This window comes from Plectropomus leopardus, chromosome 23 (genome assembly GCF_026936395.1).
Source record: "Plectropomus leopardus strain MGB_pleo_1.0 chromosome 23, ASM2693639v1, whole genome shotgun sequence".
Classification (NCBI taxonomy): domain Eukaryota; kingdom Metazoa; phylum Chordata; class Actinopteri; order Perciformes; family Serranidae; genus Plectropomus; species Plectropomus leopardus.
The window spans coordinates 14,519,445-14,532,803 of NC_142198.1; the positions used below are offsets into that span (position 1 = coordinate 14,519,445).

The following is a 13,359-nucleotide window of genomic DNA, read 5'->3' on the forward strand; positions in this document are numbered from 1 at the left end:
GAACTAGCAATGACAGTTACACTGCACTGTGTGCCACTTTGTGTTAGGCATAAGATAAGGTCCGTAAACATTAGCTTGCACAAATGATGCTTTTCCACTGCATGGAATGGCACGGCTCTATTCTGCTCAAATCACTCTTTTTTGGTTATACATCAGCAAAACGTATGGATAGTACCTTGTACTTTTTTCTTTTTTTGGTACCACCTTGGTCGAGGTTCCAAACAAGCTGATTACAGAAAGTGGAGTCAAAACACCTCAGACCACTCACTGGTCATAGAAATTCATAACCACCGCGATACAGGACCATTTTTAAATAGCCAAGCAACTGTAAATAATGACCACAATTATATTTAGTCACTTTTCCCTGATTTCTAAAAATGTGAGGCCACAAAACTATGCTACACACTACATACACTATGTGCACTAAGTCATAAAATTCATGAAGTGCAGCCATCCCTCTGTTTTTTGAAGTCAAAAGGATCCAGCAAGTGCTGCATTGAAGATGATGTTACAATAGTTACACACAATGCTATGCTATGCTATAGCAATCAGCTGAGAATCACACCTATACTGACAGGGTACCATCGCAGTGGAAACAAAATAGAGAAAAGGACCTGGTACCAAAAGTGAGATGAGTCAAGGTGAACTATGCAGAGGAAGCAAGTAGTCCTCTTGGGGTCAAACACAAAAACAATAACGTAACAACAACAAATTATGGATTTGCCTGCCAAGGGACTGCTGATAAAATTTAGCTATCTAACTCAGGAACACTCAATGACTGACAATGGTTAACTAAAACAAATAAAACAAAATAAAATAAAATAAACACATCTTAAAATAGTGCAAAATCAATAAAGTAAAACAAGTCAATTACAAACATCAGAAAATAATTAAAATGGCCCTACCTATGGACAGAATAGCTTAGAAAAAACCAATCAACTTTCTTCCAAGTCCAAGACATGATTGTCTACATTCAAGGCTACAATGCTTATGCCACGCACATAATACAAATACAAGTTATTGCACAGAGTCATAAAGTAGTGTACAAACAACTACTTTAATTATGAGTTTCATCATAGACAGTCCAGACACTTAAAGTCTGCTCAATTATTCATCTCCTTTAATTTAGTTCTATGACAAGACGTCAGCTTGACAGACAGCTGGTTATCTACCCAGCTGCATGGCAGGAATACACTGAAAAAGTGGAATCTGCTCTTCAGTCACTTCTCTAAATGTTATCATGTCAACAAATACAGAGAGGGCAGATTTGTGTGAAGAAGCTTTTTGTGTTATCACAAAAGTAGCCGTCTCGCATGTTGGGTGAACAGTTACAGTACCAGCCACAGCATACGGGACGGTGACTAAAGGAAGCTATGTACCCGGCTATCATCTACATGACTTTTTGACTGAAAACAAACTTCTTGTGTACATTGTAATAAGTCAATAACACTTTGCACATTGTGCAAAAACAAAAAAAAAATATCAAATCCATCTGAAGGCAGCTGTCATTTGTTTTTGAGTCAGACTCACGTGCAATACACTTTCTCAGTACTCTCAATACTGCCTGGAGCTTCAATTGAGTATTAATGCGCAGCTGAAAATAGACCCTAACAAATGCACTATTTGCCTCTGTTTGAATAATGTTTGTTACAAACTAAGATGCCCAGCTTTCTTAGGGAATTAATTAAACTTTATAGAAATGACCTACAGTATATAATTGTGACCCTTTTCATTTGAGATTTACATTATCAGTGGGCGTCAGTGGGCGTCAGTGGGCTTGGCGCTGAATGCCAGAGGATAGGGAATTCAGAAAGTATTAAGGGAAGGTGTAATACTTTTTGTTGGTTTTGGTTGTTTCATGGAAGAAAAATAAAATCAGCCTTAAACTGTGAAGAGATTTGAAATATCTTCAGAATCGATGTAAACACATGAGCCATGAAATGTATTATGTGGAGACTTTTTTTCATCCATTCCCTCAGGTGTTTGTTCAAAGTTGCCGTTCAGCCCCCCCCTTATTCATTCAGCTAAAACGCAACAGTGATCGTTTTAATGGAAGAGCCGGGCAAAGGGCGAGACAGCATGAGTCACACAGAGAGAGAAAGAGAGAGAGAGAGACAGAAAGAGAGAGGCCACTAGAGATACAGTAATACCTGAGAACAAATGGACACCCTAGTTCCCTTGAGTGCTAATTTGCGCTCGCGCACACACGGGTTGAACACCACTGACTACAGGCTGAGAATGACAGCGTTCCACCTTAAAAACCAAAAACAAGGCAGTGTTACAACCTCTGACTACCAACTTAAATGTAAACAGACGTCTTTGAATGCCTCCTTGTACAAACACACACACGCACAAAAAAAAACACCAAGAGTCATACACATATACACACAATTATATCAAGAGTGTTCATCCCATCCAAAACACATGCAGAAAATCACAGATACTACCTTAAATAACAACGCTGCAAGGTGAATCCAATACACACTATCACCAGTGTTTCTATGCACACACACACACACCCTTCAGTACAATATAAACACATGATAGCAAGGGAAATTGAACACACACGCCCTCTCACAAAGCTTATCTGAATGCTTAAACACACACACATACGCCTTAGAGGGTACCGACACACACCCATATCAACCCAGTCCAATGCCACACACACATGTAAACACTTTCCCACCCGCCTCCGCTTTTGCCTCCACGCCTTTCCCACCCACTCAAAACACAGCACACACACTCTCGCCCACACACACACACACACACACACACACACACACACACACACACACACACACACACACACGCTACTTCCACCCATCCATCCATCTATCCATCCAATCCCCCCTCGTTTCCCTCTCCATCCATCCTTACCTTGCAGCAGGCTCTGGAGGTTGAGCTGCGCCTGCTGGTGCAGCTCCTCGACACACTCCGGCCTGCTCCACGAGCCGAACACGTTCACGCTCTGTTGCCATGGAGACCTGAAGTGGGCCGCACCGCCGCTGCTGCTGCTGCCTCCTCCTCCGCCGCTGCTGCTGCTGTGATTGCCGTCGCCGTGGCTGCTGCTGCTGCCGCCGCGCCTGCCGCACTCCGCCTCTAGACCGCTGGTGGCTGGAGGAGACGGAGGGAGGAGAGAGGGAGAGAGGGAGGGAGGGGGAAAAAATGTTGAGAGGAAGTGATGGATGAAGGGAGAGTGGAGGGGAGGAGAGAGAGGAAGTGAAATAAGGACGGGAAATAAGATTATTGGGAGGAAGGAAAAGGAGGAGAGAAAGAGAAGAAGAGGTGACAGGCAAGAGGGAGAGATGAAGGTGGATGGGGTGAAGGGGGTAGAAAAGAGATGAAAGAGGAAGGGAAAGGAGGGTGAGAGGTGAAGAGAAAGGCGAAAGGGGGGAATATGAGGGGTACAAAAGAGAAGAATGATGAGGAGCAAGATGAGAAAAGAAATTGGAAAATAGAGGGGTAAAAGGGGAGAAAAGAGGGGATGGAGCGAGGAGAAAGAGGGAGACAGAGTGAAAACCACACGTAAATAAAAATGTATGAATTTGCATAACTAATACCCAGAGACGCAGATTACATAACGGCAGTGTGTTGTCAGGGAGAACAAGGACTGAGGAAGAAAGGAAGGAGGGACGGAGAAAAAGAAACAGGGATTAGGCAGAAAACGAGGGAAGAATGGACAGGAAGAGAGGTAGAGAACAGATTTGGAGGGGAACGGAGAGAGGGAGCGCTTAATTAGGAGAGAAAAGGAGGAAGATAGAGGGACAGTCATGGGAGGAGATAGGAAGGGAGGGAGGAGGAGGAGAAGGAGGGATTAGGGCAGGGAGGTATGTGAGAAAAAAGAGACAAATTGTGATTGTGGCATTAGGGAGAGAAAGAAGAACAAGAGTGGGAGGAGGAGGGAAAGAGGGATGACATTTAATGGGAGGAGAGCGGAGGGATGAAGACAGAAAGGAGGTTGATTTGAGTAAAGAGAAGAAGAGAAGAAGGCTGGAAAAAAAGGGGGGGGGGACGCAAATGTCTGCCCTTGTCACTATCAAACCTTCAACACAAACAGACAATCAAAACAAATCACTACGAGCGATCGCAAATGGCCATTCAACGTCGACATGAATGAGGCGTTGCTTTGAATCAGCGGTGATGAAATAATTTGACACATCCAGCAGCTGATAAAACATGACTAACAAACACAGGAAATCCCAAATGTGACAGCAGGCAGTGTCCAACTGAGCTGTCGAGGCTTTTAAAAGAAACTTTCTGTGACAGCAAAGTCACTGAAACGATTATTTATCATTAGTTCTAATGATGCCGCTTTGCAGTAGACTTCTGCTGCTACATATTATGCTCTACGTGTCCTTCTGAGTATGCTCTTTATGCTCCGTGATGCCACTACTGTGATGTCAACACAAGCACATGGTGGGATTACACTGCACATGGTTATGTTAAGGCAACAACAGCACATGGCAAACAATGCCAGGACGTCAACAAACGCACGTGTAGTTTAGGATTAGGCAACAAACTCATGGACAGTTAGGATTAGTTCTAACCTGACCAATTTCAGATCGATTTCCACTGACTTTCTGATTCAATGTCTGATATGTCCGGCCCCAAAACAACATATATTATCATTCTAACAGCTGCCGTTTTTAATACATCCTTAATGTCATGAAATGGTTGCAGTTGCACTCCAGAACTAAGTGGTAAAGTTTGGGTAACAAGACTACCTGGTTAGGTTTAGGAAAAAACTAATTTCATCTCTAACTTACAACTAACATACATCCCTTAAGACATGTTCAATACAATGTCATTACTGTAGAATGCTTCACATGCCAGCATACAGGGCTACACTGTTGATAAAAGAAGCCAACCTTGACCTCTGGGCATGGACACCTGTGTCCTGGATGAAAGTCCTGTATTTGTTTGACCCTACCACCTTTGGGCTTTTCAATATTATACAGACTTTGCAGCATTTTATGTCACTTCCTCCTCTTATCATGGTCACAAGAGGGTGCTGCCTTACAATAAACTTAAGTATGGGTTTTAAAAAGCTGCTTGCAAAGTCGAAACTCAGCTCTAATAGAGCCACATTTACATCTGAACTATCACATATGTAGGAAATCTACATAGGTCACAGGTCCATGTTTTGCAGAAACATACATTAAATGTTCCTGCTTTCTGGGGAATTCTGCATCAATTTATGGTGTCTTTAATTTGTGACAATAAATGTGCTACTTCATGTTTATATCAGATAGGACGTATCCCGATGTTTCCACACAAAATCTACACCTATGGTGTTAAGCCTCAACTGTTAAGGTTACTCAGTCACTATAAGGACACACATGTGCCCCCAGTATGTTGCACCTTAATCTAATGTGCCAAATAAGATTTAATAAGCAGGATGCTAATATTCATGTAAATGTTCTCCAGAACAGCCTGTTTTGGGCTCCAAGCAACATCCATAGGGAACTGTATACGTAAAACAATTCTTAAAATCTGACAAAGGGTGATCTCCACTTTACCTGAAACATATTCTCCTAACAGAAATGACACTTTGTCAGAGTGTTCCTGAGTAAGACAGTGACGCACCAACTCAGTGAACTGCTTTGGTTGAGATCCTCAGCTTAAAACCAAAACCTCTGAAGACTCTGTGTGTGTGTGGAAAGGATCTCTGATGGGTACATGCAGAAATTTGATTTGCAGTTGGAAGAAATGGTTAAAATTTAAGAGCTCTCAGTTCCCAACAGACAGACGTACAGACAGTTATTCTGCACCGAATCCACCGGCACTATCACGTCTTGTTTGCTCTGAAGCAGCCGTCTCTTCTCACAGAACCCGCCGTACTGTATGGAATCACAATTTCACCCTCGCAGCTACTGGCTTCATCTTCCTAAGCTGCTTTCACACAATCGTCTCCCAGCAGAGAGAGCTACTGTTTATGATACAGAGTTGCACGTCGGTTAGCATCAGCTGCAGAGAAGAGAACAAAGGCAATCATGCATGATTTATAACGTACTGTAGAAAAGACATATATTCTCACCATGGAGCCAATGCTACTTTACTTTTTTTATGTGGAGCCTTAAGTACGTCTGCTGCGCTTTCTGTGGCATTGTTTCTTTCTGAAGCTAATCTGTGTTTACTGGATGTATGTATTGTGTTGTGAGCCTTGCTGCAAGCTAAATATCCCATTAGGGAACTTGAGTTTGAAGCTCAGGCTCACCCAGTAGATTATACTCGTTATTTTCTCCTCAGTTTTCAGTCTGCAGTATTTTAGGCAGGGGAGCAAACTTTTGCGCATACTTAACTGGAGTCGTTGTGACTGTTTCTTGACATCCTACATGTAAAATAACTTACAAAATACATGACATATACTGACACATATTGACAAAAATATAGGCATAAAATAGCAAACTGTTGTACTTAAAGGAGTTTAAGTAACTTAAATACAAATCATTTTTCAAGACCAGATCTGTGTATTTGAAATATTAAATGATTAGCTTTCAGTTAATACATTTACCTGAAAAAAAGCCATGCAATGAGAAAAAGGAGATCCTGTTAATCATCACAATGAGAAACTTTCTGGAAATAATGACTCAGTTATCTCAAAAAATGATTAAATATCTCAAAATAATGACTTAAAGTGTCTCAAAATAATAATTAAATTATCTGAAATAATGACAAACGGCACAAAGTCATTATTTAGAGAAAGCTTTAAATTGAGGTACTTAAAGTTTCTCCTTATGATGACTTACAGGATCTTTTTTTTTAATCACATTGGTGAAAATGGGCTTCCATAGATTTTAGGAAGGTATACTTGGGTACAGCTTTATCCCAAAAAGTGACTACAGACTTTATTTGTGGCACGATTCATGTTGCATGTGTGCATCATTTTGAAACTTTTCAAAGATGCTGAATTGTAACCAGAAGGTTGCAGTGTAAATTACTTTTTGGGAGTTTGGTTGTTTGACTTTTTTAGCATGCACAAAAGACCTTCTCTCAGATGCAAGCCTGTGCTTCAGCAATTTGAATAACTCTGGGTGATTGTGTAATAAAATAAATTCCATGCAGAGGTCAGATTATGTAAAAATCTTTTCACTGTGTTCAGAGACTAATGGGTCAAATAACAAAAAGGTCAGTGTTATGTTTTTTTTTAATGGTCGCACCTTGATTGTGGCTACTGGAGTACACGTTTCCTAACCTTTGCAGCCCTTGGGAGAAAATGAGAAATACTAATGCCACTGAGAGATGTCTGAGACATGTGATGTGGCGTTGAGTGCTCACTGGGAACATCTTTTCAAAACCTTTCTATCTCTCATTGTTTACAATAAAAAAAGAGAAGGATGCACTATTAAGATCACTCAAAGCGAACTAAGTAAACAGGGAACTGAAAAAAATAAAAATGTTCCAGCCTTCGTAAAAGCAAAGCACCTTAGGTTTTCTACAGCTACATAAAAATGGTGAAAGCTGATGCAGACTGTTCTCATTCCAAGTTCTTCAATTACTGATGCCCTCTTGTGCCCCTCGCTGTGTAAGTTTGAAGCCAAAAGCACTCTATAGCATGTTGAGAAGATAAACTGGCCTTTCAATTAACTCCAATGTAAACCCATCCGCAGCAATACTTGGTGCTGAAAGCAACGGACGTCTAAAGAGTGGATGGGTCAAACAAAATCAGACTTTCATCCAGGAAACTTCAGTTTGTGTCCTGTGTTAAACCAAAAGTCAGTGTTGTCTCAATTAACCTTACTTTACATAACAAACTTACTTGTTTTAAGCAAAAACTTGATCTTTTTTCTTAATGTAATAGTTGTCTAAACCTAACCGTGTACTTTTAAAAACCTTAAACATGTGTTACAGTGTGTTTCAGCTGTGTGTCACATAGATTGGGGGCACCAAACTTCCCAAAGTCAAATCTCCAAAGGTATTGTTTACACTTTACAGTAGTTTTTAACATAAACTAAAAAGGTTTCTTTCTAGTTATAGTTAAAATAAGAACCTAAATGAACTGTTCATCCCATTAAAAATATTTCCTCTTAGTGCTATTTAACTATATTGTTTTGGTCTGAGTTGGCGAGTGTTGGCGATATAGGCCTATAATTTCGCGTTTATCATTAAGACCTGGGACTTTTAAAAAAATGTAACAATCTTGTGTGGATGACAGTGTGCATGCGTATTTGTGAGAGTTAGGTCATTCATGCGAAAGTCACACAAGCCGCAGGAGCTTCTAAAACGGTAGCACAAATTACTGTAAATACATGACCAAGAAAGAGAGAGAGAGAGGGAGACAGTGTTAACTACTTTTGTTACTGTCGTACATTTGAGACACTGTTTTTTTGGGGGGGGGGGGGATTGACTGTGTGCAAAGAATTTCTCACTGTTCTCACTACACATCAACACAGCAAAGAGTCCTTATCTATCTAACAGGGTTTTTCACAGACTGGAAACCTCACAGGATTCAGGCTCAAGTCAAAAACACACCGTCACTGCTGCAGTGCCATCAGAAACCAAAAGGAAACTCCACAAAGCTGGTTCTCAGCAGGACCATAGCATGACTGGTAAAACAAAATTAAATGACAGGACTGCGAACTTTGTGTTGCACAGCTCCACGTCACTACCTCAACAGTATGCCTCTTCATCAGCCATGACAGCTACGGCATGAGAGGAAGACAACCTGTCACCTGACACAAGACCATAAAAGAAGAAAGCCTGTCACTTCAGAGGAGTGAAAATTCAAAGTACAGCAGCCACGATGTGCCAATCAAGGAGCAGTTTCTGGAGGAATATGCTGCTTTTGAGGATTTAACTGGTAGAAAATAGGATAATAGTATGAAGTTTTACACCAACAATGATGTAAGAAAACAAGAGGGGAGTGGACAATAAAGTAACATGGCAAATATTTATAAAATTCTGTTGAAAGTTTAGTTTAAAAAGGTCGGGTTTGGTTCTCTTGAGACATAAGTAAATGAAGCCTAATGGCTCTAAGGGGAGCAGTAGGAGCACAAGGAATAAGTGAACCTTTCTGTCAATTAGCCTTGATGTTTTCATTTGAACCCAAACTATCATCTTTTTTCGAAAACGGCAAGGCTATTTTATTTAAAGCTTTGAAGGCAAAGGTCTTCCAGCAGTCATTAAACATTAAACGTTTAACACAAACAACATGACCATTTAACAAAACTATACAATTGAGTTCAATAATAGGCTAACTGTAAGTGTTTACCGACTAGCCAAGGCACTTTCACATTGCTTAAATTAGCCTAATGGCTAACAGAGTTTTGCTTAATAGTTTAGGCCTACGTGTATCATTTATTACCATTTTTTTCTTACTCACCGCTGGTTAAAGTCACTGCATCTCCCGACAGAACAGCACTGTTGAATTTCAGCCTGCGTTCACTTTTTTCAGTCTAACTTTGTTGAAACAGAGCAGCTAATGTTGCTAACAGAAATTAGCATGCCTGTCCAGGCAGGTACTTGGTAGTTAATCCCATGACGGCGTTCTATAAATAGCCTATGACATGTGCTCTGTCTGTTGACCCTTATTTTCTCTGAAATCCAAAATATTTCCACACTAAAGATTCATTACCAAATAGATAGCATTATCCTCATTGTCTCTCTTTTAGCTGATTGTCATTATCTTCCTGTTTGATGGTGACACGGAATTTCAAAATAAAGGCGCATCCTTCTGATGCTGATATGGATTTAAGTTTTTACTCATTGATCAAATCAAATGTATCGTTGGTCATTGAATCGACACAGATCAAACTAATCCTTAAACCCCACTCTCAACTCCATGCTCCCTCAGTGCTTTTCCTAAAACTGATGTTCCCTCAGCCCCATGTGAACCAAAAACTAAATTTCGGTCTCAGTGTTGACTGTAGGCACTAAAAAAAGTTAGTCACTAGTGATCAGGGAGGGAGAAGTTAAATCATCCTGTCAGAAAACAATAGCTGATAAAAAGGAATAATTTGACTAATTGAGATATAAAAAAAAATCACTATCAGGCGAGTGCTGTTTGATGACTGTTTGCATTAAATAAAAGTACCTCCTGAGGGAATTTAACCCCAAAGCCCGCATTGCTGATAGCAATATTTAAATAAGTGACAAAGTGCCACTGAGGAATATTATCTAAGATTAATCACAAATATATTTTTGGTCAAAAACAAAAAATAAAAATAAATTGCTTGCTCTGCTTCTTGAAAGAGAATCCATCTCAAGAAAATGGTACAATTACTAACTGAATACAAAATTAAAATATGTGGATAGTTTGGGCAGATAGTACAGGTTGGATTTTGTAATGAGGTGTAAAAGGATAAAGTAAAGGTTATTGTTGCTGTTTTTAAAACAGCTATATCAGTGTTTTGCTTGTGCATTCACACACTGTTAATTGTTTTCAGGAGGATGACTAAACATTTCACAATAAATTACTACAACACAATACAGTGACTTACTGTGAAAGTAATGCAACTGGTGGCCAGTAAAATTATTGTAAACGTGCAATTTATTGTACAGTTATTTATCGTAAATTTTGGTCAAATATTTTACAGTGCAGTCATGGTGTCTGAGGAATTTTCTGACCTCAACACACTTTTAAACCTGCGAGCTGACAGCACAAACTGTTTTGACAGATACAAGAAACAGAGGAGTCTTCGGGGGAACACTTGTTTCCTTTGAGGTTAACAATTAATTCTTGATAAAAAGTTGTGCAGCAGCTGTACACACACATACACACACATATATACACACACAGAGCGGACTCACGTCCTCCCCAGCAGAGATGTCACTACTTTTCCCTTCCTCCCTTATGTAACCGCGGTGACATGAAAGGGAAGGGAGATGGAGGGATTGGATGGAGGAGACACAAGCCTCTGGGCATCACTGGGCAGATTTAAGGAGGAAAAAAAACTCATTCTCCACAGTCCTTTTGAGGAAAGGGAAAAGATGGTTCTGGAGAGAAATGAATTGCAGTGACTCGATGGTTCATATAGAGGGAAAGTGTGAGCGTGAATGTCAAGTTGAAGATCACAGGTTCGGTCCCCACAGAGCCAACATGCTCATTCACAATAATGTGAGCTAAACAGCTTCACTCTTGTAAAAAGAGTGTATCATTTTTGTTTTCTAGTAATTTATTTTGAATTTAAACATCAGTGAATATTGGATTAAAGTACAATTACCACTTCCCAGTTGTATGCCACCGCACATCAGTCAAGTTGCAGTTAAAGTTTACATGCAAATCTGTGAACACATGGATGCTTCACACACATCTTCCCCTCTGAAGGAAACAAAATCTATACAATCAGCATAGTTTCTAGATGGGAACTCGATATTGGTGTCGCCAATTCTGTATCCAAACAAATATCTCCTCTTTTGTTCCTGAGATAAGACGTTGAGTAACGGCCAAAAAAGTGTTTTGCAGAACATTATGATGTCACATTGAAGTTGACTTTTGACTTTTTAGATATAAAATGTTATCACTTCATTTTATCCTATGACACATATGGGTGAAATGGTGTCATAACTAGCACATGAATTCCTAAGTTACTGCCAAAAACATGTTTTGTGACGTCACAGTGACCTTGACCTTCAATCACCAAATTATAATCAGTTCAGTCTTGGTTGATGTTTGTGCCAAAACTGAAGAAATTCCCTTGAGGTCTTCTTGCGAGACTGCGTTCACGAGAATCAACAAAAGAGGTGACAGTGACCTTGACCTTTGACCTTTAACCACCAACTGGTTAATCCTTAACTGAAAGTGGACGTTTGTGCCAAATTTGATAAAACAAAATATCCCTCATGGTATTCTTGAGATATCACATTCACTAGAATGAGACAGATAAGGTCACAGTGACCTACGACCTATGACAACCAAAATCTAATTAGTTTAGCGTTAAGTTCAAGAGAACATTTGTGCCAAATTTTAAGAAATGTCCTCATGCCGTTCTTGAGATATTCCATTCACAAGAGTGAGACAGACATAAAGACGATAAAGCAAATGAAAAATGTCTGTGTTGAGTTCAACTTAGGTTGAATACACCTTAATCATTCGGGCTAAGATAGGTAAACAGTAAAGCAGCATGTTAAATACAAGATGTACAAACTTTTGACAGGAAAAATGCTAAACAGGTGATTCTCATCAAGAAAAACACTTCACATCCAAAATACAAGGAATCTTGCTCTCTCCTTGTGTTGTTTGTGTCTAAAACAAAGTTTTTTAATTGCATGACAGAAGCGAAACCACCAACAGATGGAGTCTCCGGTCTTAATTCTGCCTAGTAATGTCTGATTGGCTCATTTTCCAACTGAGGAAACAGCTGTCCGTGAGAACAACACCAGACCTAGTCGAAACTAAAAAAAAATTGGAGCTGAAGGCAGCATTCAGATGTCTGAAACCAAGCACCTAATGAGAAACGTGTGCGAAATGCAGTATGTGTTCCTGATGATGTTATTTAAATCAAATTCAACTTGGAAATGAAACTTTTTCAGGCTTATAAACGAGGTCACGACAGAAAAAAGATTCGGAAACGACTGACTTCAGAGGTCTGAATATCTATAAAACACCATAACAGACAGATGATTTGGACCCAAAGGGCTTAAAACTTAACATTCTGTGGTGTTAGATCCAAATTCAGATCCATTATTGTCATATGTGCAGATATGGCAGTGAAGCAGTCACTGTGGCAATGAAATTCTTAGATCTCCCTCCAACAATGCAATCAAACAAATATTTATAGTTTTTTTTATTTTAATAAGTAATGTAAGTTAACTCTTAATAGGTTAAGACATAGATGCAGCAGCAAAATACAGACATATACCCATTTAGACCATTCATCATTTTGATCGCAAGTGTCCACCTGTAAGGTTTCATGACTCTGTGACAGACAGACATATAAACAGAGATAGATAGATAGATAGATAGATAGATAGATAGATAGATAGATAGATAGATAGATAGATAGATAGATAGATAGATAGATAGATAGAGCTTATACTATTATAAAATGGGCCATTTTGCATTTTAAGTACTTTTACTTTCAGTACATGAAGTATATTTTGATGCTAATACTTCAGTATTAACAATGCAGGAACTGTACCTGTAACAGAGTATTCCAACTGTGATATAACTACTTTTAGTAGTAAGTAAGTTTAGTAGTAAATCTGAGTACTCCTTGCACTGCTGCAGGTAGGTAAGCAGGTGGAACCAGTGCAGAAGAATATGTTCACACAGCACCAGTTTTACCAGCAACACCTGTGGCCAGTGCGCACAGGGATGAACATGCATCATTACTGTCGTCAGCGACAAAACGCACCCATTGACCTTCTCTAATATTAAACTCTGACAGAGGAAGAGAGACTGAGGAAAACAGCGAGGGT

At 39.7% G+C, this 13,359-nt stretch overlaps 1 protein-coding gene across 5 annotated transcripts in view; it reads right to left on the reverse strand.

Annotated features, from left to right (window-relative positions):
* Window positions 1-13,359, reverse strand: part of nhsl2 (NHS-like 2) — a 160,623-nt gene that overhangs the window by 53,094 nt on the left and 94,170 nt on the right. For all 5 annotated transcript variants that reach the window (XM_088073943.1, XM_088073945.1, XM_088073944.1 and 2 more), the window contains exon 2: window positions 2,878-3,114. In XM_088073943.1, the coding sequence (XP_087930069.1) occupies window positions 2,878-3,114 (237 nt within the window). The remainder of the gene's footprint in view (window positions 1-2,877; window positions 3,115-13,359) is intronic.